A 24,687-nucleotide genomic window follows, 5' to 3' on the forward strand; every position below is an offset into this window, starting at 1 on the left:
TTCTCTGCCTTTAATGAAAACCTCTCAGAGGAGGCCTCACCCTGGGCAGCGGCCAAGACCTGCCTCATTCAAATGATGTTGGGGGGCTTCCCTGGTGGCTCAGTGGTTGGGAGTCCGCCTGCCGATGCAGCGGACACGGGTTCGTGCCCCGGTCCGGGAAGATCCCATGTGCCGCAGAGCGGCTGCGCCCGTGAGCCATGGCCGCTGAGCCTGCGCGTCCGGAGCCTGCGCTCCGCAACGGGAGAGGCCACAACAGTGAGAGGCCCGCGTACCGCAAAAAAAAAAAAAAAAAAAAAAAAAAAAAATGACGTCGGGGGGCTTCCCTGGTGGTCCAGTGGTTAAGACTTCACCTTCTGATGCAGGGGGGTGCAGGTTTGATCCCTGGTTGGGGAACTAAGATCCCACATGCCTCACAGCCAAAAAACCCAAACATAAAAAAACCAAAAGCAGTATTGTAATAAATTCAATAAAGACTTTAAGAAAAATGAAATAAACAAAATGACATCGGGGCTCAGACCTGGGCAGTGGGCCCGGAGGACCTGGTGGCTGCCCTAGAGTAAAGGGATCCGGGATGTGAGTTGTTAATTTGGCCTCATGCACCGTCCGGCAGGGGGAGGTGCAAAGGAGAAGCTTCCTGTGCAGTAGGTGCAGACCCAGAGGGCCAGGGCCGTAATGGACAGCCCCCCAAAAAGGGTTGTTTGAACTAGTCTTCTGTGCGTAAACAGTTACTGGTGGATGCCCCCGTCTGTGCCTGGCTGGGGTAAACTGAGATGTTTTAGCCGGATAGCATGAGAGTCTGCCATGGACTTGGACAGTCCTGGTCCTGGTTTCAGCTGGCCTCTAGGGCTTTCAGCTGTGCAACCTGGATTACTCCCCTCAGCTGTAAAGGTGGGAGTGTCAGTAGTACTTATATCACAAGGCTGCTAGTCAGGGTCCTAGCAGGAAACATTGTACATACAAATCAGGTCGTTTGCACGAAAGTTAATAGAGGGGGTCTTGACACGTGCCTCCTTAGAGGCAGGGCAGTGTTTGGGGGCGAGAACACTGAGGCCCGTTACCTCCCCTAGGACCAAAGGGAGGCAGGAAGGAGGTGGTTCACAGGACCTGCAGCCCCCCTCCCCTCCTCCTAGCCTTTCTCCCTCCTACTGGGCTTCGGCTGATTCTCCCCACCGGCTGCACCTAACCAGGTCCAAGGGCAAGGAGCCTGCAGAGGTATAGTCCATACGGGTCAGCCTCCTGGGCATGGAGAAGGGTAGAGAGCAGATCTGGAGGGGCAGATGGAAGATGCCGTGCACTGAAGGGTTTGTTAAGATGAAATGAGAGTCTCTGGAAGGTGCTGGACAGTGGCTGATGCAAAGTCAGGCATTCTGTGGGCAATGGCTGTTTATCGTCATCACCACCGTTATCATTGTTGTTACTGTTGCTAGTATTATTACTAGTACTATTACTGAAGTGCCCTCCTGCTGCCACCCAGCTTGGGCACTCATACCCACACACTGGAGGCTGGCTCCCTTGGCCCCGGCGTCCCCCATTGCAGGTCCGTTTCAGCGTGTGCAGGATGCTTTGAGGGCCCAGCCAGACAAGCTGTGGGGTGAAACTAAGCCTCTGCCTTTGTCAACCAGCATCACGTCTTTCCTTTCCCCGCCCCGTAGGGAGCCCGCACTCCTCCCTCGACACTGCTGCGCCTAGTGTGACTGTGCCCCGAGGACGCGTCTCTGAAATGAAAGCCATGCCTTGGAATTGGACCTGCCTGCTCTCCCACCTCCTGATGGTGGGGATGGGCTCCTCCACTCTCCTCCCCCAGCAGCCAGCCCTGCTGCCCCAGAAGCGGTCTTTTGTCACGTTCCGCGGGGAGCCCGCCGAGAGCTTCAACCACCTGGTGGTGGACGAGAGGACAGGGCACATTTATGTGGGGGCCGTCAATCGCATCTACAAGCTCTCCAGCGACTTGAAGGTCCTGGTGACCCACCAGACCGGGCCGGACGAGGACAACCCCAAGTGCTACCCTCCCCGCATTGTCCAGACGTGCAACGAGCCCCTGACCACCACCAACAATGTCAACAAGATGCTCCTGATAGACTACAAGGAGAACAGGCTGATCGCTTGCGGGAGCCTGTACCAAGGCATCTGCAAGCTCCTGAGGCTGGAGGACCTCTTCAAGCTGGGGGAGCCTTTTCACAAGAAGGAGCATTACCTGTCGGGGGTCAACGAGAGTGGCTCTGTCTTTGGGGTGATCGTCTCCTACAACAACCTGGACGACAAGCTCTTCATTGCCACGGCCGTGGACGGGAAGCCGGAGTATTTCCCCACCATCTCCAGCCGGAAACTGACCAAGAACTCAGAGGCGGACGGCATGTTCGCGTATGTCTTCCACGATGAGTTTGTGGCCTCGATGATCAAGATTCCTTCGGACACTTTCACCGTCATCCCCGACTTTGACATCTACTACGTCTACGGCTTCAGCAGCGGCAACTTTGTCTACTTCTTGACGCTTCAGCCTGAGATGGTGTCTCCCCCCGGCTCCACCACAAAGGAGCAGGTTTACACGTCCAAGCTCGTGAGGCTCTGCAAGGAGGACACGGCCTTCAACTCCTACGTGGAGGTGCCCATCGGCTGTGAGCGTGGCGGGGTGGAGTACCGCCTGCTGCAGGCTGCCTACCTGTCCAAAGCCGGGGCCGTGCTCGCCCGGACCCTCGGGGTCCGCCCAGAGGACGACCTCCTCTTCACCGTCTTCTCCAAAGGCCAGAAGCGGAAAATGAAATCCCTGGACGAGTCGGCCCTATGCGTCTTCATCCTGAAGCAGATCAACGGCCGCATTAAGGAGCGGCTGCAGTCCTGCTATCGGGGCGAGGGCACGCTGGACCTGGCCTGGCTCAAGGTGAAGGACATTCCCTGCAGCAGCGCGGTGAGTCCGGGGAGGGCCTGTGGGCCGGGCTGGCACCGTGTCGAGACCTAGGCTGTGGCCTCCATGGGGTGTGAATCATCTGTCCCATTTTGTAGATGAGACAAGTATATCCCACCTCTGGGTCTCACTGGACTCGGATTATCACCAGCTCAAGCATGCTGTGACCATGGCACCGAGCTTATACGAGTCAGAGCTGGAGCTAAATGTAGATTTCCTGTCGGCACTTTTCTCTCTTCCGGCTGGCTCACTGGCTGTAGGAGGAGGGGCTGGAACAGGCGGAATTGTGTGCCGTAGGTGCCACGTGCAACGGGCATTCTTGAAGGCTGCACTGTCGTGTGCGGTGACTTGAGAGGTGTACCCGCCTTCTTACCGACCATGCTGCAAAAGTCAGTCTGCTGGGAGCTTAGAATAAAACCAATGGGTGGTGGAGGCAGAGAGCTTAGAGTAAAACCACGCCTGGGGGTAGGGAGACAGTCATTTTACATTTGGGGTCTTAGATGTAGAACTTCAGGAGAGGTATGTTTGTAGCCCCTCGCGTATCTTTAGGAAATGGGAAGATAAGATCAGAAGAAGTAGGGTGAGAGTCCAGTGAACATAGAGGGGAGAACTGTATTTATTAAGTATCTTCTGTGTGCACAGTCTCATGGAAGAAACATGTCACAGTGCAGAAGCAGCCATGGAGCAGTGCTGGGTGACAGAGGGTTGAAGGGGAATGGGAGAGGCACCACGCGCCAAAGAAGGAAGCAACACGTTGACCATCATTGCCAGGCCAGAGACTTGAGGGGAGGCCCCTGTATCTGCCGAGCCCTAGCAGGTGACATGTCTTTTGGAGACTTTGGTTTGGGCAGTAGGTGATCTACTCGAGAGAGTCTGTGAGACTGGTTTATGGACTTGGGGGTCATGGACTGCTCCGACATGGAGGCAGTGAATGACAGGCCAGGTGCTGTGCTTTGTGTATGTATGTTACACACTCAGACGTAGGTCCCTGGGGAGATGCCCTAAGAGTGTTGGCATGGGGAAGGTGCCCAGAGATCCCCTGGTCTGTACCTTCATTCTGAGGCCCAACAACCTGAATGAGTTGCCCCAGGTCATAGAGTTTGTGAGTGAGTAGCAGAGACCGCATTTGAAGAGAACCACCCCCACCCCCTTGCCTCTCGCCACCACGCTTGCACACACGCACATACATACACACTCCTACACACATGCATGTGCACGTACACAAGAAAGGCCCTCACAAGCACTCACACATACACCTTGTGTTAGAAAAGGGCAAATGTATGCTGTGTGCTTACTAAACAGCTAGTTCTTTTGAGATCAGAGGGGTTGGCTATTTTTGCTGCAGAAAACTTGCTCCAACCCTGTCTTTTTGGACAATGCTTTGGGGAGTAAAATCAGCTGCGGAGATCAGCCTGGCTGCCCACGGGCAAGCATTTGTCTCGCCCTTGCTCCCTGCCACAGTACAAAAAGCAAAGTTCATCACGGGAGTCTGCAGAGCTGCAGGTCCTAACATCTGCCTGGCGGCCTTGGAGAGAACAGAGGGAAGGCAGCTTTGCAAGACAGGCTAATGCCAGGACTGGGAGTAATGGAGCCAGATAACAAGCTTTTGATTTTTCTTTGGGCTTTAATTAGCCTTTTCAAGTTCGAGGCAAGTTCAGGGCTGAGAGCAGGAAGGAGGAGGCCAGAAACTCCGCACAGGGCTGGGGCTGTCTCCCCAGCCAGTCTAAAAGGCCACACCAGCTTTTAATGCACAGTATCAGTTTCCTTTGATTCAGCCCATACTCGAGTTAGTTTGCTCTGGGGCTTGGCTACGGTTCTTTTGGCCTCAGCTCAGACCACGCAGGCCAGGCTCCCGAGTGTCCCCGTTGAGGAGCCCTCACAGGCACAGTGTTTGCAAACCCGGCTTTTCCTGCACTCATTCATTCACAAGACCGCTGGATTCCTTTCCTTTTTGCCTTCTTACCTTGAGGCAGGAAGGGATGAGATGAATTCTAGAGTTCTTTTTTGCCTCTGAGTCCAGGATTCCCTTGAGGCCTGGGCAGGGGAACTGATTCTCAGATGGCCTCTGTCCTGCGGCGTTTCAGCTGCAGGAAAGTGGAGGAGGGGAGCATAAGGCCCAGGAGGCTGACTTTAGGACTTGTTTTTTGTAGGGTTGGGTGTCCCTTGTGGGTTTTGTCATAGTTACAAACTCAAAGAGCTTGAAAAGTGGTTCATTTTAAAACTGAGATATAATTGACATGTAACACTATATCAGTTTCAGGTGTGCGGCCTAATGGTTCACTATTTGTGTATATTGCAAAATGATCACCACAAGAGTCCAGTTAACGTCCCTAACACATTCTTTATCTTATGATTGGAACTTTCGAGATTACTCCCTTAGCAACTTTCAAATATACAATACAGTATTATCAACTGTGTCACCGTGCTGTACATTACATCTCCAGGACTTATTTTATAACCGGTGTTTAGTACCTTTTGCCCAGTGACTCATTTTTATTGCGCTCCTGTTGTCCTAATTCCCTAAGCTAGAAATGCTTGTTCCGTGGTGTTCTTCAGGCTTTTCTGGTCTCTTCATTTCCTGGGATTCACATTCCTTCCCCTGAACTCATGCCTCCAGGACTCAGAGCAGGAAGTAGTATGAGCCCTGAGGCTCCACCCCCTCACCAGGTCCCAGCTGTGTTTGGCTGTGTTCAGGGAAAATGGGGTCGGAGGCTGCCGTGCATGGGGCGTTGGTGGAGCCACGTGGTGGCCCACAGCCTGGTGACCAGCTGGGGGGAGAAGCTTTGGGCTGGGGACCTGGAGCCTCGATCTGCAGGCCTCCAGGGAGCAACCTGTTGTCTTTATTCCAGGAGAACCAGAGAGCCTGGCTGAGCCCCTATCACAGATAAGGGCCAAGCCGGCCAGGAGTGTCTTCCTCTTGGGACTGTGTCCCTGTGAAAGTCAGCGCATGTTGCAAACAAAAATCCTGGAGTGGGCGTTGGGTGTAGAGACTGGGGAAGCAGCCCAGGTGTTTGCTGGTGCTTGGGGGAGGCGGGCAATGGAAGCAACTTCTAGTTTTGCCTTCTGGCCCATTCTTTCTTGTGTCCTGTGTTTTTCCCAGCTTGGATGGAAAGAGGTATCCAAGAACAAACGGGCTGGCATCTGAAAATTACTCTAAGGACCTCAGGAGGGCCTGTGCAGAAGGAGGGTCCTAGAGGGATCAGCCAGGGCTCCTCCCAGTGTGTCTTAGGACTTGGGAGACTGTAGCTCAACCTAAGGCCTTTTGCTGGTGAGCATCCGGGGGCGGGGTTACGGATGATGATGTAATTTCTTTGTTTCTGCTGCTCAACCCTGAGATGGTCTCTGTCTTTGGTGCCTTTGAAGGCTGCTATCCGGGATCCCCAAACCGTCTGTCTGCAGAGCAGTGACAATTGAGACAAGGAGCTCATAGCCTGAGGCTCTTGTCATGTGCCACGGCCCTGAGCAGGCCAAGGCGACAGCTCTCAGCCCCTTGATGGGAGCCCCGACACTCCTGACCTGCAGTGGGAGTGCTGGGCTGGAGGCTGTTGGGGCCCGAGCCTCTTGTGTTCTATGCGGGCCAAGAGGCCCGGTGTCGTGGAGGCCCCCGGGCACGGCTATCTACATCTCCTCACCCTTTCTTCAGCCTTTGGGGTCACCTCACGGGACACCAGCCCTTCCGCCTCCAAATGGGTTAATGCATGGATGAAACTCTCATTAGGCCCTTGGCAATGTACCCTCTCCTGGTTGGTGCCAAGAATCATGACGTGACATCAGTCTCCAGGAGCCTAGGAGTCCAGGAGAGAGAGAGACGCATCCAAGCGGGTCATTACAGCCTGTGTGATGGGAACGAGGGCTGAGGCCGTGAGAGTGACTGTCACTCGTGCCACTTACGTCTTCCCTAAGTTTGGAAACAGTTGAGAAATGGATGTAGGAGTCAGGCAGCCTCAGCTTTAGTGCTGAGAAGGCTGGATGAGCAAAAATCAGCTGCTTAATCGCCCCCTCAAGGCTCGAACTTAGAAGCTGTCGGTCCGTGGGGCGGAGACTGTCACCGGAGTGACCACCTCACACCTGTCCAGCGGGGGCAGAGGGTGGTGGCCTCCGAGCCGCCCGACAGTCCCCCTGGGGAGGCCGTGTGGTGCCTGACAGTTTGCAAAGGGGCTTCATCGCCTCCTCTTCTCTCAGCAGTCCTCAGGATAATGGGAAAGGCAGACATCCCGTCCAGTGGAGGAGGTGGAGGAACCGAAAAGTCAGGTACTTCACTGAAGGTCACGTAGCTGGTGGACCAGAGCCTTCTATGCACCCTAATTCTCAGCCAGGTGCTCTTCCTGCTGGTGTTTCTCCATGACGCAGCGGGGGCACCCGGGCTAGGATGACTCCCGGCGCAGGGCCGTCTGGCATTGCAGGGCGATTGCCTGGCTGGGCCCTGGAGCGCTAAGTGCCAGTGGGACCGGACTCCGCAGTCACTGCGGGAACTGGGAAAACCCCCCCCACATTTCCAGAAGCCCCTGACTGAGAGCCATTGCCAGACCAGGTGCCTGCCTGAGTTCAGGGTTTGCTCAGCAGCCCTGCTCAGTCTCACGAGGTTCACAGAGGCACCCGGGACCGAGCTTTTTATTTTCAACCCCAAGCTTCGCTTCACCTCCAGCAGCGGCGAGTGGGAAAGGAGAACCCCGTTTGTGTGTGCTGTTGGCTGTGACTCTGCTCTCCGGCAGGGCAGCCCTGGGAGGAGACGGGGTCACCCCCTGGACGCGGGCTGGCCTCCCAGCCCAGCCTGGATGGTCACGCCGTTCGGTCTGGCGCCTGGGATCCTGAAACGCCACCAGCGTGTGTATCCAGAATGGCCAGGCAGCCACCCCAGGCTCCGGGTGTCGGCTTCTGCCCGTCTGCTCGGGCTGTTTTCTTTTCCTGTCAGCAGGAAGTGCAGCTCTGACTGGATGGGTATGTCCTGTTGTTTGTGGCGCGAGGCAGAGCTTTCTCTTTCTGCTCAGCAGACCAGGAACTCCTGCTCCCGTCTCCCCCATCCCTCCTTCCTCAACTCCAGTTCACTTCACACACACACACACACACACACACACACACACACACGGGGCCCATTAAGCTTGCACTACATACACCACACTCAGGTCCCAGTGACAGCACACATCACAAATCTCCTTCCACATCAGCCCCAGCCCTCACCCCTCACAGCCCATTGACCCCGTACTCCAGACTTGTGTTTTAGCAGTGGGTTGGGAGGTGCTGCCATATCACAGACCCTGTCTTTATTCAAGTTTCCCCCCGCCTCCCCTTGAGATGGCTCCTGTTCCAGGTATTCAGGTGGAAAGAACACCCACCTCTTTCTCTTTGGCAGAATTTGCAATTAAAGTTGCATCTCAGCCAAGTACACGTGGTGCTTTGGGGTCCAGGATGGTGGCTGAGCCCTGGGTGATACGCTGGGCCTGATGAGAGGAAGGGGCTTGAGGCTGGCCTCCTAGGCTGGGCATGACCTCCCAGGACACCACCCTGGAGCCCACCGGGCCAGCAGGAAGGGGGACGAGACCCAGGAACCACATCCGCAGACCGTTAACACAGACGGCTGCCACGACCTCAGGGCGGGGTTTACCGAGCAGCAGGTAGGATGTGAGGCCGGCGATGCCGTGTCCTAACACCGAGAGGACGACTTCATGAAGCCCTGCGCAGAGGCGTGCACCCCTGTACGCACACCCACGTGTGCACACGCATCCTCTCCGCTCTGGATAGATGAATCACTCTCTCATGGTGTCCGTTCCCCGTCATTTCTGTCTGTCGCTCTCTCTGCTGTGTTTCACTCTCTCACTTTCACTCACACTCGGTGCGCAGTCATCTCTGAGGCTCCCTCTTTCTGTGATTTATCCTCCCTCACACCTCCACACCACACACAGCAGCTAACACGGCGAGGTTTCTCTCCCGTGTACACACACGCTTGCGCACACACACACACACACACACCCTGCCCCCCCCCCGCAGATGGTGTGCGACGGCCCAGCCCAGATTGGCAGCCAGGCCTCTCATTCAGTCAGCACACAGACTGGCCTGACTTATCCATCCAGATCTGCATTTCTGGGCCTTTCCTTCAATCCCCGTCATCCCCACAGGGTGACGTCTTGGCCGGGATGCTGGCCTGGGAGCTTGGGCCTCTGGGTCTCAGCCAGGTCCAGCTCGTGAGAGATCACTGAGCTGGTGAGCGGTTTCCTTTTTGCTTTAAATTATACATTTCACCTTCTAGAAGGAGGTGATAAAACAATCTCCCTTTAATAAAGTGTGCTGAGACTCCTAGGGAAAGAGAAATACAGAGACATTAATAAATGATGATAGTCACAGAGCACCTTATATTTGTAGAGCGCTGAAACATCTCATAGCATCATCAATATAGTCTCCTTTGGTTACAGTAACCACCTGATGAGACAGAAAGAGACTTAATAATATTGCTGTGATTTCGTACTGATATTTTTTTCTCCACCCATACCTGCTTTTGAGAGATCTGGGTTGTGCCTAACCCAGATGTTATGTTCAGAATCCCAGGCCCGGAGCGTGCCCCGTCCGCCTTCCCTGCCATCCAGCACGTGTTACGAATGCTAAGTTAAGGCCTTTGAAGGAGAGGATACATTTCCAGCCAGATTGTCCTTGCTGTCACCTTCACGTGCCCCTTAGTTTTTGTAAGACAGAGGGGAATGACCACACGTTGGCACACGGCGCTTGCTTCATTTCATGAACAAAGTTAGTGGAGAGCAGGAAAAAAGACAACTCACGGAGTTCTCCATTCGGCCTCTCAATTTACATTTTTTTTCCTGGTGGATTGGGCCCCGCATGCTGTCCATGTGTTTGAAACGGGATCAGCGGGGGAGAAGAAAGCCCACATCTTTTCCCAGTCTCGGTGTCATTACTGTGTCTCTGTCAGTGTTCCAAAATATAATGGGATTTGTTCAGCTGATTGATCCTGCGTGCAGGCAACATTATCCAGACCCACACTCGGGCCTGAGGAGCAAAGAGGGGGAGATGCACAGCAACGAGAGTGGGGCTAATAGCATCTCTTCCTGCCAACAAGGGAGTGACCTACCCCGTAATTCAGCCTTGGCGATCAGGACCACTGCTACCCGGTACCCGCTAGAAAACACACAGACTTAATCATTGTGCTGTGCCCTGCTCCAGTTACAGCCCTGGTGGCAGCTGAGGTGGTCTGCAGCAGACAGGGAGAGAAGCGGGAACGTGGGATTGAGGGGCCGGCTGGGATTTCTTTGCCCTTGACAGGCAGCTACTGGGGACCTCGGAAGCTTAAGGTACGAAAGGAAAGGGACAACACCCGAGTGGGTTTCGCTTGCAGCCATTCCAAGGCCTTCCCTCGTCTTTTCCAGGGGCCCAGCTTTGGCTTCTGGACTAGTCCCATCATGGAGGTCACCTGCAGAACTGGGCTAGTGGACTTTCCTTCCTGTTTCTTTTGCTTGGCCTGCCTGTATCTCCAGGCCTGGTGTCGTGGCCCCGTCTCCTTACCAGAGGGAGGAACGCAGGGCTCTCGGCAGCTGAGCTAGTGAGGAGCGGGTCAGGGGTTCAATCCCCGGGATCCTGACTCGGAGCTGCTCTTTGCCTGCTATGCTCAGCCTCTCTTAGGAGCGGTGCATTGCTACGGCTCGCTACTGGTTACGTTCTGGACTGCAGAGAGGTTGCTGGGCTTAATGCCCTTCTCTTGGGAAAACAGCTCAAATTAGTGGCATTAGCTTCCTATTAGAGGGGTAGGTTGTTGTCATGATGAGTGAGTGACCAAGTAGATGACCTGTATTTTGGTACCCACCCTTTTAAAAAAAAAAAATTATTTATTTAGTTATTTAGTTATGGCTGTATTGGGTCTTCGTTTCTGTGCGAGGGCTCTCTCCAGTTGAGGCGAGCGGGGGCCGCTCTTCATTGCGGTGCGTGGCCCTCTCACTGTCGCGGCCTCTCTTGTTGCGGAGCATAGGCTCCAGACGTGCAGGCTCAGTAGTTGTTGGCTCACGGGCCTAGTTGCTCCGCGGCATGTGGCCTCCTCCCAGACCAGGGCTCGAACCCGGGTCCCCTGCATTGGCAAGCGGATTCTCAACCACTGCTCCACCAGGGAAGCCCATACCCACCCTTTTGAGTTGCTTAGAACCAAGGCACGTGGCTCTTGGGAATCTTGGTGCGACTTGTGTGGTTCTTTCTCCAACCCCAAGACACTTTTCATGAAGCCCCTTCAATAACATGTTGGTCTAACTAGGTTACCGTGGCTGTGGTTTGCTGGCTTCCCCTCTCTGTCTCTGCACATTCATTCCCCCTACAATCTCACTGAAGAAGACACAATAAAGAACCGTTCTGAGATAATGGGTTAGCGATTAAGTGGAGGAGGCCTCCTTCCCGCTCCTTGCCTGACGTCTGGGCTCACAGCCCAGGTGTAGGGCCGACCTTCACCTCTTTCGGGGCTTCTGCAGCTTTGAAGAGAGTTCGGCCACCTGGGGTCAGCACGGGGGGGCCATGGGCGGAGCTTCGGGGAGGGTTAGAAATCATAAGAGCGAGAGGAGAGTTTATGCAGAACAGTGAAGCAGTCAGAGGGTGGTATCGTCCAAGTTTCTGGATCTTTCTCTGTTACAGAAACGAGCACTCAGGCACGTGGGAGTATTTTATGGAGTAACAGGCCTTCTGATGAGAGTAACCTTAAGCCAACCAGGGCCTCCCCACGGGGTTCCTACCTCCCTGAGGGCTGTCTCCGCTTCCCTCCTGCCCTGCCGTCAGACGGCACACAGCGTCATACACAGTGGGCATCAGACCCTGGTGCGTTGATGAACACCTTGGGGTCAGTGGTTCTATTTGAGATCTGGCCCCAATAAGTGGGAGATCATTATCGTCCTGTACTGCAGAGATTTACAGCTGGGGTCTGTATGTAGACGTGAGCTACTACACTTACCTGATCAATATCTCCCTTTATATAGAAATCCCACATGCGTAATTCACTGGTTCCCCACTTCCAGCGGAGGAAAGGAGGAAGCCCACTCTGATGACTAGCCAAGGGCCTCCTCGGGATGGGAGAGGTAGTTCCTCCCAGAGATCGCAGAGGGGTGGAGGGCTCATCCTGGACAGCAGAAAAGGAAGCGAGCACTGCCCCAGAGCAGCCTCTCATCCTGACAGTAGGTTCCCTGATCCTGGAATCGGTTCCTTTGGGGCCACCCTCTAGCAACCTGGAGGAAGCCTCCGTGTAATGCCCGTTTTGCCATCTAGTCTGGGAATGTGATAGGTCATGAGGGGTCATTTCACTCTCTGAGCCTCAGTTTTTCTCTTCTGTAAAATGGGGCCGTTGAATTCTAAGCTCTTGAGTCATTTTCCTCTGAAATAGCACAGTGTGTGAAAGCTTGGCCATGCACTGTCCTGGACAGAGAACCCAGAATTGAGTCCCAGTGTCACTTCTTCCTCGAAACCCGGCAGTTGTGGCCCTGCCCTCTGTCCCCACAGCGCCAGGTGCATAACTGCAGCTGGGCATACATGACCTTGTCTAGTCATGGACCCGGTCTGTCTCCCCCACTGAGAAAGGGGCAGAAACAGAGATGTTTTCATCTTTATACGGTCGGGTCCTCACCTGCTGCTTGGTACCTAGTGGGTCCTTCTAAACATTCTTAAGCAAAGTAATAAATGAAGAACAGTAAATAGCGTTGTCTTCATTTAGTGCTGCAGTTTCCCCTAATGGAAACAGGGAGTTCCAGTAGCCTAAGAGACCAAAAGTTTGATGGAAAAAGGCCCAACTGAAGGCCCCACAGTGGGTGGGTGAGCTTGGAAGGTCTCTGATGCCTTCTGCCCCCATAATGGTCTGGCCTCCCAGCTTCGGGGGTGGGCGCAGGGGTGCTCAGGACTCCTCTGCATGAGGCCGGATGCTACTTTTGCCTTCAGGGAGGGCTGGAGAGCCGGTTTGCTTCCGGATGGAAGGACTCCTCTCTCTTCAGGAGCTGCCCATGAGCAATGGGAGGACCAGGTCTGACTTTGTATTTTCCATCCTGGCTCAGAGACTGCAGCTGCCGGCCCAGAGCGGTCGGCGGCTGCAACCCCAGTTGGAGGAGTCGGCTGCATTTGTCCACCCCTGAAGGCTCATCTGGTTAGCCTCCTTTGGATCAGTCTGGGGTATTTGCAAACAGTGGATGCCGTGGGTGAGAGCCGCAGCCTATGGCTATGGGAGAGACCGGGTCCCAGAGCTGAGCTAATTGGCCCACAGGGGGATGGACCTGGTGACCTTTACCTCATTAGCACTGCTTTTGGACCGCTGAGCTCTGGCCTAGTTCTGATCTTTCCATAATAAGGACTCAATGTGGGGTTTCTGCAAAGGTGGGGCAATGAAGGGCAGGGCTCAAACAGCTCCACCTGGCAAGGCAGGTGCATCAGGAGCCAGGCTGGGGGCCATGCTAGATCGGAGGAGGAGTGATTTCAGAATCAGGTTCCTGCCCCACCTCACACCCAAGGCCTACAGGATGGATTGGCACAGGTGTCAGGTCGATGGTGGGGCACAGGGTCGGAGGCTGATGCCCCCACTGTCTCCCAGGTCTGCCCCCCTTCTTCAGCGCTTCTCAGAGGGTCTCCACAGAGACCACCAGACACTGCGGGGACCCTCGGGTGGCTGCTTTGCAGCTCTGCCCCGGAGCCTGGGGAGACGGCGGAGGAAGGATGCCGGTAGCATTTAAAATCCCCTTTCCGTGGAGATGTTAGAGCTTTTCAGAGTGCCAGTTTCTCTGCAGAGTGGGAGCATTTTCCCTGTAATTGGTAAAGTAACCGTAACTGCTCTGTCATTTGAATGTAGCGACACGTAATTGCATGGTAACCTTTGCCGCCAGGGAAGCACGGTGAGCTGTGAGATGTAATCCGGAGTGTCAGCTCCGGCTCCCCACGCCACCTCCACCACGGCTGCTCGGCCCGGGGGGGCTGCCGTGGGCCCTCCCTCCAGGTCCAGTGGGTCCTGCTCCAGTGGTTACCTTGTCACGTGTCGTTCTCTCCTGGGCCGGTCGATAGCACCCTCGGCAAGGAAGGGACGCCTGTGGTGATCTAGGAGGGTGCTTCTTACTAAAGCGCCGGGAAGGGGTTAAGATACAGATCTCTGAGCCCCACATGCAGAGTCTCTGATCCAGTAGATCTGGGGCGGGGCCCGAGAATTCGCATTTCTGATGAGTAGCGCAACTCTTCTGGATCTTAAGACTATTTCTCTGCCCCTTCATTCAGCCTCATTGGCCTGATAGATCTTTAGGAAGTACCACCTTTGCTATCTCATCTTGATAACATTAGCCCCTTTAATCTTGATCACACCTCTACGAGGCGGATATCATGAATTTCCCCAAAGACGCTAAGACTCACAAAAGTTATCTGAATTGTCTAAGGATGGCCAACAGTAATAAGAGCTAACACTCTCTTAGCACTAAGTGCCAGACATTGTTCTACATGTATTAGTCATTTGATCCTCACCGCAGCACCGGGAAGTATATGCTGTTACTATTATCCCTATACTACCCATGATAAACTGGGGCACAGAGAAGTTAAATACCTTGCCCGAGGTCACACAGCATTAAATGATGGAGCTGGAAGTCAAACCTAGGCATTCTGACTCTAGTTCCACAGCGCTAGCCACTGTGAGACTCAAGCCTTTATTCGGTCATCCATCCATCCATCCATCCATTATCCATTTAACGTATATGTCTTAGCCTACCGTGAGCCAGGAACCAAGCTAAGGATACAAACATGGGTAAAACATAGTCCCATCCTTGAGCTCATGGCCCCTGAAATCCAGTGGATCACCAACCTTCATTTATAAGCCAGGTACCCCATGAGGACATTTATGGAAAGCAGGTTTGGCATCTTCCTGATGGGGCAGAAGGGACCCCAGAGGGTGTGGCCCTGTCTAAGGCCTTGAGGTCTATTGACAGGGTTGCCTACCACATATATTCCCATGCAGCAGACCCTAATTTCTTTCCTTGGTAGGAATGCAGCTGCTGTCTAGTGAGTAAGCACTGTAGTGGTGGCCATAGCTCATCCGTGGGTGTTTGTGGAATGGCAGGGAAGGGGTGCAATCTGGGCCTGCAGGCCCGCTGGGCTCCTGCGTACAGCGGAGTCCAGTCCCTTCCTGGCTCCTCTGGCTGCCGCTCTGACCTTGCCGTTCAGGGGCCCAGGGGAGGGCTCGGCCAGGGCCAGAGCAGAGGCTCTCCTGCCTGGAGTTAGGCTCTCCTACCTGGCTTTCGCCAGTTAGCCTTCCCTTCTAGGGGCCCGGCATCTGCTCCCTACACCCCAGCGGCCGGGTCTGCGGGCCCTGTGGGACTCTCCCTCCTCTCTCCTCCCCTCCCAGTGCTGTGGCTGCAGCTCAGACTCAGCGGGTGGTGTCCTTAGAGAGCGGTGCTCTGGCCGGCGGGGGGTGGCGTGCAAGGGCCACTCGCTGCCGCCATCCTACTTCTGTTCTGGGCAGGATTTCCATGAACACAAACGAACGTGAAATCCCACCTTACCTTGATGAAGGGCTCTCCAGTTTGGCCGGTGTCTTCACACCTGATATCTCACCTAGGCCTCAGGACGGGCCTTCTTGCTATTTTACCGTCAAGGAAGGTGAGGCCCAGAGGACCGGAGCAGCTTGTACCAGGATGTGCGGCCGGGAAGCAGCTCAGCTGCCCTTGAACATGAGACCTGTGCTTTCCCCCGACTTCAGTGGTAAAATTCCCTTCCCTATCACCCCCGCTTGGAGGAAACGAGGAGTAAGCCCCTTCCCACCCCACGCCATAGCCAGGGGGCCTCAGCATCCATGCAGACCCGGGCTGCTCCTGGGCAAAGGCCTCCATCACCCCTTCATCACCTGGGGCCTCGCTCAGAGGGAGAAATCGAGGCACGGGTGAGCCTGGCCGAGAAGCCATCCTCCCTGGAACCTCGGCACCACGGTAGGAGCCTCAGTTGTCCCCTTTGCCTCATCTGAGCCTGATGACAGTGCCACGAGGTAGGCAACGCGGGGTGTACCTGTCAGGTACAGGTGAGGAGCCCGATACCTGCCTCCTCATGGGGCCTCGCAGGGAGCTGTCATGAGCTGAAACCAGCAGAGTTCTAGCTGCCAGGCCACCAGGCTGAGCTGTCCTCACTTCCTTCCGATGAAACCATTCCCTGCTTGGCCCCTTGACAAGCAAGATGTCGCAGTGGCAGAGACTTGCAAGCCCCTGACTTTCTGCGTCTGAGCAGGCAGGGATTTAATGTGGCAACTGGCTGAATGCACTCTCTCTTTTTGTACGTGGTTGGTTTTTATCTCGTGTTCTGCCCAGCGAAGAAGAATGGTATTTGGAAACTGACCACTCAGAAATGTAGTTTCGGGGGGCTGAGCGGCCTGAGCCTTGTCAGGCCGGTGAGGCGTGTATTTGTGCCAGGGACGGCCTCGCTCCCTGCCTCGGTATCCCCTGTGCGGAGCAGACAATCATTCGGTCTCACTTTCTTGCAAAATGGGTTGTAATGGGTGAGGTCCTTTTGCTAATGGCAGAAGTCCCGGCGGCACAGTTTAGGGCCCAGAAAGTCCAGGATGAGGACTCCTTCCAAACCAGAGGCAGGAACATGCAAGGCCATGAAGATTCCTAAGCTGCCCTCTGAATGCTTGGCAGGTCACGGCAGTTACGTCCAGCAGGGAGAAAACACTGTCTGCCCTTTATCTGGATTTTTCCTTCCTCTCTTCTGTCTGTCTCTTTTTTTTTTTTTTTTTTTTTTGCTGTATGCGGGCCTCTCACTGCTGTGGCCTCTCCCGTTGCGGAGCACAGGCTCCGGACGCGCAGGCTCAGCGGCCACGGCCCACGGGCCCAGCCGCTCCGCGGCATGTGGGATCTTCCCGGACCGGGGCACGAACCCGTGTCCCCTGCATCGGCAGGCGGACTCTCAACCACTGCGCCACCCAGGAAGCCCTTCTGTCCATCTCTTTCTCTCTCCACTCTGTCTCCCCCCGCCCCCATTTCCTCATTTTAGGAAAGAACCATAAAGATCAGACTAGACCTTGAAAGCTTCCTCCCACCTTTGACCCCTATAGTTGTTTCTGAAGGGGGGGCGGTGCATTCGGTCCGGGCTGTTGGGCCAGACCCTGCGATAGAGGCCAGAGGCAATGCCGGCCGTGGTGCAGTCGTCTGCTCTGCACGTGGCCTGCCGAGCCCGCCCGTGCTCTCTCCCTCCCTGCCCTGGCTGCTCCCACCACGATAAGAGAGGGAGGGTGTCGGTGCTCAGCACACTGTCTTCCCTGAGAAGGACAGCACTGCTGGGAGAGAGCTGAGGGAACCCCCGCATCCCTGGAAAGCGCCGAGTTGGCCGTTTGCACGCAGCTCCGCTGGCAAGAGCCTGCCTGCTGGTTCTCCAGATGCCTCTTCCTTTGGCTGGATTGAAGCCTTTAAAAACTGACACCTTGTATTTTATTTCACTCCTTTCTCTGCAAAGTCCTGAGACGTTTACAGGCGTGAGCTCTATAGGCTTTATGGAAGCTCATCAAAAAGCAGAGGTTGTTTCCTTCATCTTTATAGAGTGGAAAATAAAAGCACAGGGCGATGGAATAAGTCTTCTAAGAGCACACAGTTCTTCTGAGAAAGAAGGGGAAATCCAGTGCAGGATCCTAGCACCTCAGGGAGATCTGTGCCAACCCAAAGCTGCTCAGTGGAGGGCTCTGGAGGCCCCTCACCAGCCATTGTCAAGGTCTTCTACACTCCCCAGTAGGACTCCCTGGCTGTGACCCTCTGCTTACATGGGGGTCCGGGAGCCTGGAATAAAATGGGGAGAATTTCAGCTAAAACACTGGGGGTGGGGTGGGGCAGGGAAATGGGCCAAAGGTTTTTCTTGTTTCTTCCCTGACTCCTGAAATTGTCCCAGAGTCAGAAGCAAGAGTTGGGTCAGTGTGTCCCACAGGGTACCTGGGAAAATATTCTCTTTAAGGGACGCTAAGAGGTGTTCCAGTCAAAAAAGTGGTTTAGGGAATAAAATGCTGAGAGAATTTTAAACATATTTCTTCCTAAAAAGACTTTACAGACCCTTCTTGTAACAATTAGGAATGTCTCACATGGTGTTAGAATGCACTGCGTTTCAGTACGTTTCCCAAAATTATTTGCCCAAGGAGCCCGTTTAGGGTAGAATATCTTGTGGGACTGGGGTTCCGTGGAAGACACTTTTGGGAAATGCTGGTGAAGGTAGGACAAGGTCAGGCTTCCGGCCCTTCTTTGCCATGTTCTAAAAGAAGCGGAGAGCCGGAAATGGGACACAGTGAGGCACCCGTGGCCTGCTGAGTTCATCCACAAACCTTCCACTCCTCCCGTTCCTCCTTCCCCCAACTGATTGTCTGTACACGTCTCTGCCGTGGTGTCGTCGCACATGTGTTAACATTTCTAGTTCTCTGTTCCACACGTTCGAGTCCTCGTCTGTGTGTCTGCTCAACGGTAAGTGTGTAGATGTGGAGACCTCACCCCTCTCGCTCCCCAGCAAGGCTGTCTGGAGCCCATGCTCATGGGTGCTGGCCCAGTGCTTTCCCAAGGGATGGTGATGATGCCATCTAAACTACCGAGATGGTGCCTGGAGGGGCTGGAGGAGGGGCAGAGAGACCCCGGCGTATAGTGTAGAGAGACTCCAGGGATCTGTGACTCTTTGCCATGGCCCTACAGCCTACTTAGATGACTGTTGACAGGTTACCTAGTTTCTCTGGAGCTGAGTTTTTCATGTAATAAGGGAGGGATTTATAACAGATGATCCATCTGCACGGATTCTTCTAGCTCCAGAGTTTTCTGACTCAGTACCTCCACCCATTGCCCTGGTGCTCTCTTCTAATTCTTCTCCTTCTTCAATTTCAGCTCTTAACCATTGAAGACAACTTCTGTGGCCTGGATATGAATGCCCCCCTGGGCGTGTCTGAGATGGTGCGTGGCGTCGCCGTCTTCACAGAGGACAGGGACCGCATGACTTCCGTCATCGCATACGTCTACAAGAATCATTCTCTGGCCTTTGTGGGCACCAAAAGTGGCAAGCTGAAGAAGGTAGGACAAGGTGTAGTCATTTTGGTTCTTGTGGAGACAGCCTGTCCGCCCCAGGATGGGTGTTCTCTTGCGTTCTTTTCCTACCTTGGACCTGGTTGGCAGTGATACAGGTTTGAGCTAAGGAGCTGTGTTGCTGTTGAGGTCATCAGTGATACCCTTGTCCTTTCTCTGCCTTCACGTGCAAGGCCGTTGTGGGACTCACAGTGGGTGAGTGTGTGGATGCATGTCTTCCCGTTGGGCTGGCGTTCTCCTGAGAGGTGTGCATCTCCAGGTTGCTAGGCCATTCTAAAGATGGTGTATTCGGTCCAACTCGGGCTCATGCCCCAAGGCAATAGCTTTATGAGGCCTGGGTGGTTGTGGAGGATGGACGGGGCAAGGGATATGCCTGTTCCTCCCGCTTCAGCCCTTCTGGCTGGTGCGTCCGTCTGGACTCCATTCAGGGAAACCGACGGAGGAAAGTGTAGTACCTGCTGGAGTTGTTGTTATAGGGCTAAGAGCCAAGTCGTGGGACGGGGAAACGCCGGATGTTTCGGGGGCACAGAACTGCCCTAGGGAGAGTGGAACCGTGTGATCTGGGGACGTGAGTTTTCCTCCTTGTTCTCCGGAAGCTTGCTGGCTTCAGGGGCACTGGGTGGCCTTGGCCCATCCGCCGTGTTAGGGGCCCCTGTCTCTCCAGAACTATTTTCTCGCCCACCTCTACTTGGGTTCTCATCTCAGTGAGTTGGATTTTTCTCGCCCTCCTGGCTTGGATTAAAAGCCTTTCTAAGACTCTAGGCAGTAGGTCCTGTTTTCTGTTGGCTGATAATCATACTTGAGTCTTTTCCCTGGGAAATATTGATGACTGCATGTGGAGATCCTGCTTGTTTTAATTAGGCTTCCCTTGGAATTAACTGGACATTGTGTGATTCAGATGGATAAAGCGGCACTGCCTGATCTGAGACTGAATTTTGATGCCTGCTTTTCTCTTTGCTGTACTTGTGGGTGTTAGCTTGATGGTCAAGGGGAAATGCTCTCTGCAAATCTAGGGACTGTGCCTGCTCTCCCATCCTACTGTGTGACAGCCCATTTCAGCAGTTGTTTTTTTTTCTTTAGAGTGTACGTCTCTGTGGAACAGGCAGTGGGGCTGGAGGGGGAGAGGTGGGGAGCAGAGCGTGTGGGGGTTGGGAACGTGTGTGGAACAGTTACACGCATAGCAGCTGGTAGAAGAAACAGATGTTGGGGAAACGCCATGGCACGCTGCAAGGGTGGTGCAGGCAACACGCCATGCATCTGGGACTGCCCACCTCATCGTAGTGTGCTGCCTCTGTCAAGTTAACACGTAATTTAACCATCATCCATAGAGCTTTAAGAATTACATTTTATGGTCTGCCTTCTGTGAAGAATATATTAAACACAGTTGAACGTTTTCTTGCTGCCTTGACCTTCTCGTTTAGATTATTACTCACATGTTGAACGGGGTTCGCGGACGCCCGGGGAAGATGCTGGGAGGTGGTAGGTGCATTGTATTTGATCTCTGTAGCCTTCCCGGCTCTTCTTCTAGCGCACCTTGTCACTCAGCACTTGCAGATGCCGCCAGGAAGTGCTGGTCCACATCAGCGCCTTTCTTCCTCCCTCAGTCTGTGGCTTCCAGCTTTCAGTGAGCCAGGAAATCAGATAACCAAGCTTGCTGAAATTGTGTCTGAGAAGCCCCAGTATAAATCGAGGAGGGAAGTCCGCGGGCCGTAGAGCAGGGACCGCGGGGATGTTTCCGTTCGTTGCTCAGATGACTTCATTCTTCACTAGGAGTCAAGGAATTTGATTTGCTGGCAAAGCGAAGTCTAAATACCAAAAGCATTCCCATATACAGTTCACACAGTGAAATGTCTTGACCTGCTTTGCTTGCCCCGATGGGTGAATAAGTACTGTTGAGGGTAAATAAGTAAGCAAGGAAATTTGGGGTGCTTTAGCTCTTGTCTCTACTGAGCCCAATCTCAATGCAAGGGACAGGTGACTTCCTGCAATGTGCTGAAAGATGCCCCCACTCCCTAAACTTCCTACCAGGTGCCAGAGGATCCTTCACTTTCTGGCCAGACCAAGTAGACCCTGTAGAAGGTTGTTTTTTTTTTTTTTTTTTTTCCTGCTATTGTCTGAGCTGGTTGGTGTATGGTGTCAGTGAAATAAACTTTGAAAATTCAGTGCACATAACAGAACAGAAAGTTGCTTTCTCTTGGCGGCGGGGGAAAGATGTTTCTTGGCCATGGCTGCATCGTAAACCCAAGATGGTCAACTTGCAAATGTGTGCTCTTGGTCAGAGGGTGGACAGAGGCTCATGGGGAATGGCTCCCTCTCCCCTGTGGAAGCCAGCCTCCTGATGGGAGGTGAGAGTGCATGCAGCCCATGTCCATGAGTGTGGGCTGAGGACACCTCCGGGAGCTTGGGCAGGCCAAGCGCACACAGACATCCCTCGTGGGACAGGCCGTGGGCAAAGCCTTGCCTTGAAGTGTCCCCAGAGGTCAGCCCGGCCAGCAATGACAGGGCACACCTGACTGGGAGCCTTGGGACTTTATAAACCGTGGGCTGGCCTTTCTCATCTTTTACTTTGGGGGTGGGTGGGAGGGGCTTATATAAGAACAGTTCTGTTTCAGGCGCCTGGGACATTACATTTAATTTCCAGAACTATGGTGGGACTGGTGAAGCATAAACATTTGAGAGGTAAGACCAGAGGGTCACGTGGGGGGAATGAGCCAGTGGCCCTCCCGGGGAAAGCCAGGCCATCAGGGCAGCCAAACTTTCTGCTCCACGAGCTCAGAGCGGGAGACTTTTTAATAGTTTAGCTGAAGCTCAGCTACCCTCCTGCAGACTCAGCACAGCTGGCCCAGGGGGACAGTCTGAGTTGGTAAAGGAAAGCCGGGCCGCCGAGTCTGTTGTTTGAAATAATAAAAGGCGAAACTGGCCAGTTTATTTATTTTTTTCTAAACAATAGAATTTCCCAGCACCCTTGCTCGCTGAGTACCACTCCCCTTTCCTTGTAATAACTCTGCCTTGCTTTTCCCAGAGGTTATCAGGACTCCATTCACCTTTTGGGCAGAGGCCCAGCCATGAAAAGATCTGGGACTGCAGGAGGACTTAGCGGGAAGTTTTGTGAGCTGCTGAAACCAGGGGGCGAGAATAATGGAAATTACACTGTTGCCGTAATTACAGAGCTGGTTTCTCTGAGCCCTGTAATAATCTCCCATGTGTATCAAGGGCCTCGCAGAAGTTCCCTGCAATGTGACAAGGGACTCGAGGTGGGAAGGCTGGGTGGGAGGGGGTTGGGAGGTTCGCTAAGAGTAAGGGAGTTTGCTGTGAGTTTCAGGGGTCCAGGAGCTAGACTGTAGCTATCCATGGGCTGCCCTCAAAATTACTGCCTTTTCATTTTGTTTGAAAGGTGTGGGTCCCCATCATTTGCGACCTTGTCTCTGATGACCATAATTTCCCTCCTTTAGTGCACACATCACATGAGGCAGGGGGAAAGGAGGTGAGGAAAGTACCAATTTGGACGTCTTATTTTTTCCGACGTGTGTGTGCTGTAGCTGGCATTGGCATCCTTTTCCATGGGCTGTTAAGAAATGTGGCACATAAATGCTCCAGTCATCAGGAGGTGCCTAGGAAGTTAGGAATACGTCACAGGCTATTGCAATTGCAACTGTAGGGCAAACTCTTAAGGCAAACACCACCCTGATTTGCTTTAAGATGTCCTTATAAATCTGGAAAACTTTGAACCAGCTTGGGGTAACGAGGTCAGTGTCGCCTCAGAAGGACAAGATCTCTTTGCTTGAATATTCCAGCCAGAAATCCACCCTGCTTTCTCTGTCTCTGTTACATTTTTACCACTAAGTGATCATATTTTATGGCTGCTGTTCAGCAGTGAATTACTGTCTGACATTAGTGGGGGAGTAATGTTCATTGTGAACCAAAACATCATAAACTTCTACTTGAGGTGTGCTTGCTCCTTTCATTTTGTGATTGCATCTTTCCTGGGTGTTTTGTCAGGTTGAACTGCTCACACGAAGGGACAGAACACTTGGTGGATGTTGGTTAAGCAGAACCCTGGCTGGCCCTGCTACTGGCTTGTAGTAGGATGTGTGTGTGTGCGTATGTGAGCACACACACATGGGCAAACCACGCCATGCCAGACCCTCTGGATAGGAATTGGGTGTGTGTCAGCATGGAGGGTCAATAGCAGTAGATAACACAAAGTCATTCTTCTTGGGAGTTGTCATGCAGATTAATTCAGTCTTCCTAATTTTTTTTTTTCTTGAGCCTCTTTGAATTTTTTTTTACATTTTTTAAAATTTTATTGAAATATAGTGGATTTACAAGTTGTGTTAGCTTCAGGTGTACAGCAAAGTGATTCAGTTATACATATCTATCTATCTATCTTTTCTTGTTTCAGATTCTTTTCCCTTACAGGTTATTACAAAACATTGAGCATAGTTCCCTGTGCTATGCCAACAAGTAGCTCCTTATTGGTTATCTATTTTATATATAAAAGTATGTATATGCTAATCTCAAACTCCTAATTTATTCCTCCCCCGCCTTTCCCCTTTGGTAATAATAAGTTGTCTATGTCTGTGGGTCTATTTCTGTTTTGTATATAAGTTCATTTGTATCCTATTTCTTAAAGATTCCACACAATTTAAGTGATACATATGATATTTGTCTTTCTCTGTCTGAGCCTATTTGAAATTGATTTGCTCGTGTTCTGTAGGCCCTGACCGTGGGTCCAGAAAGGCAACCAGCCAGAGGTGGAGGGAGACCCACCTGCAGCTGTGTCGTTCTGAACATAAGTTCTCAGGAATGGGTGCTGTGTGTATGTGTCTCTGTAATGCTTGAGTCACAGAGCAATACCAGATCAGAGATGCGCGGCCCCTGCCCTGCAACTTCCTCAGTGTATCTGAGAATTCTCCTTAATATTCACCTGGAAATTTAAATCCACTTTAACTAAAAAGAGATTCATGCCCCAGAAGGCTCTTCAGATGGCTGGAGGCATCACAAAATCCAATAGAGATACAGCTGGCACTCCAGCTTGCCCAAGGCCCTGCCATCAGAGCAGAGGCTGAGCGTACCTGGTGTAGGGTTTGGTCAGTTTGCTCTGACATGTTAGGAGTTTCTCAAACCAGGGCTGCTGGCCAGTTTGCATGTGTTTAGATACCCAAGCAGAAGAGAAATATGGAAGAATCAATGCTGGACAATTTCCATTATGGGAGAAGTCCATCAAAGCTTTTTTCTTTTCTTTCTTTATTATTATTATTATTTTTTGGTTATTTTCATCGTGTTATTTTTTTGCATTTCCCACCCCTGGTTTTGCAAGTAGTAAGCCTGTATAGATCTTAACCTGTGAGTTAAGTGGGGGGGGGAGGCTGAGGATGAGGGTGTCGTAGATAGAAGAGCACAGCAGATGTTCCAGGGGGGCTCCCTCCTTCCTCTGACTTCACATCTGAGCAGGGACAGAGAGACAGCTTTTGGGTCCTCAGTCCTTCAAGCCTGGGGATCCTGGGACTGGCCTTCAGACCAGCCTCACCTTGTGCCCACCCGTCCACTTCTCACTGTCCTCCTCCCACCTCGTTTCAATCTCCTCCGCTAGGTCGTAGGCCTTTTTGTCCGCGTTGTACCCAGGAGCTATGGAAGCCAGCTAAGCTTGGCAGTATCCTCTTGGGTATATCTTATATTCTTGAACAATATCAAGCCCTCACTCAACCATCCTTTTTGCGTAAATGTGTCCTCACTGACACTATTTTCTTATCCTTTCCTGCTTTTCACTAC

The 24,687-nt window shown here is 53.0% G+C and overlaps 1 protein-coding gene across 4 annotated transcripts in view; it reads left to right on the forward strand.

Annotated features, from left to right (window-relative positions):
* The window catches only part of PLXNA4 (plexin A4), a 464,525-nt gene that overhangs the window by 65,713 nt on the left and 374,125 nt on the right, over window positions 1-24,687 (forward strand). For 3 of the 4 annotated variants that reach the window (XM_059074236.2, XM_067042138.1, XM_067042136.1), the window contains exons 2-3: window positions 1,653-2,905; window positions 18,721-18,903. In XM_059074236.2, the coding sequence (XP_058930219.1) occupies window positions 1,721-2,905; window positions 18,721-18,903 (1,368 nt within the window). In that variant the 5' untranslated portion in view covers window positions 1,653-1,720. The remainder of the gene's footprint in view (window positions 1-1,652; window positions 2,906-18,720; window positions 18,904-24,687) is intronic. The other variant, XM_067042137.1, reaches the window with a different exon arrangement.

This window comes from Kogia breviceps, chromosome 9, assembly GCF_026419965.1.
Source record: "Kogia breviceps isolate mKogBre1 chromosome 9, mKogBre1 haplotype 1, whole genome shotgun sequence".
Classification (NCBI taxonomy): domain Eukaryota; kingdom Metazoa; phylum Chordata; class Mammalia; order Artiodactyla; family Physeteridae; genus Kogia; species Kogia breviceps.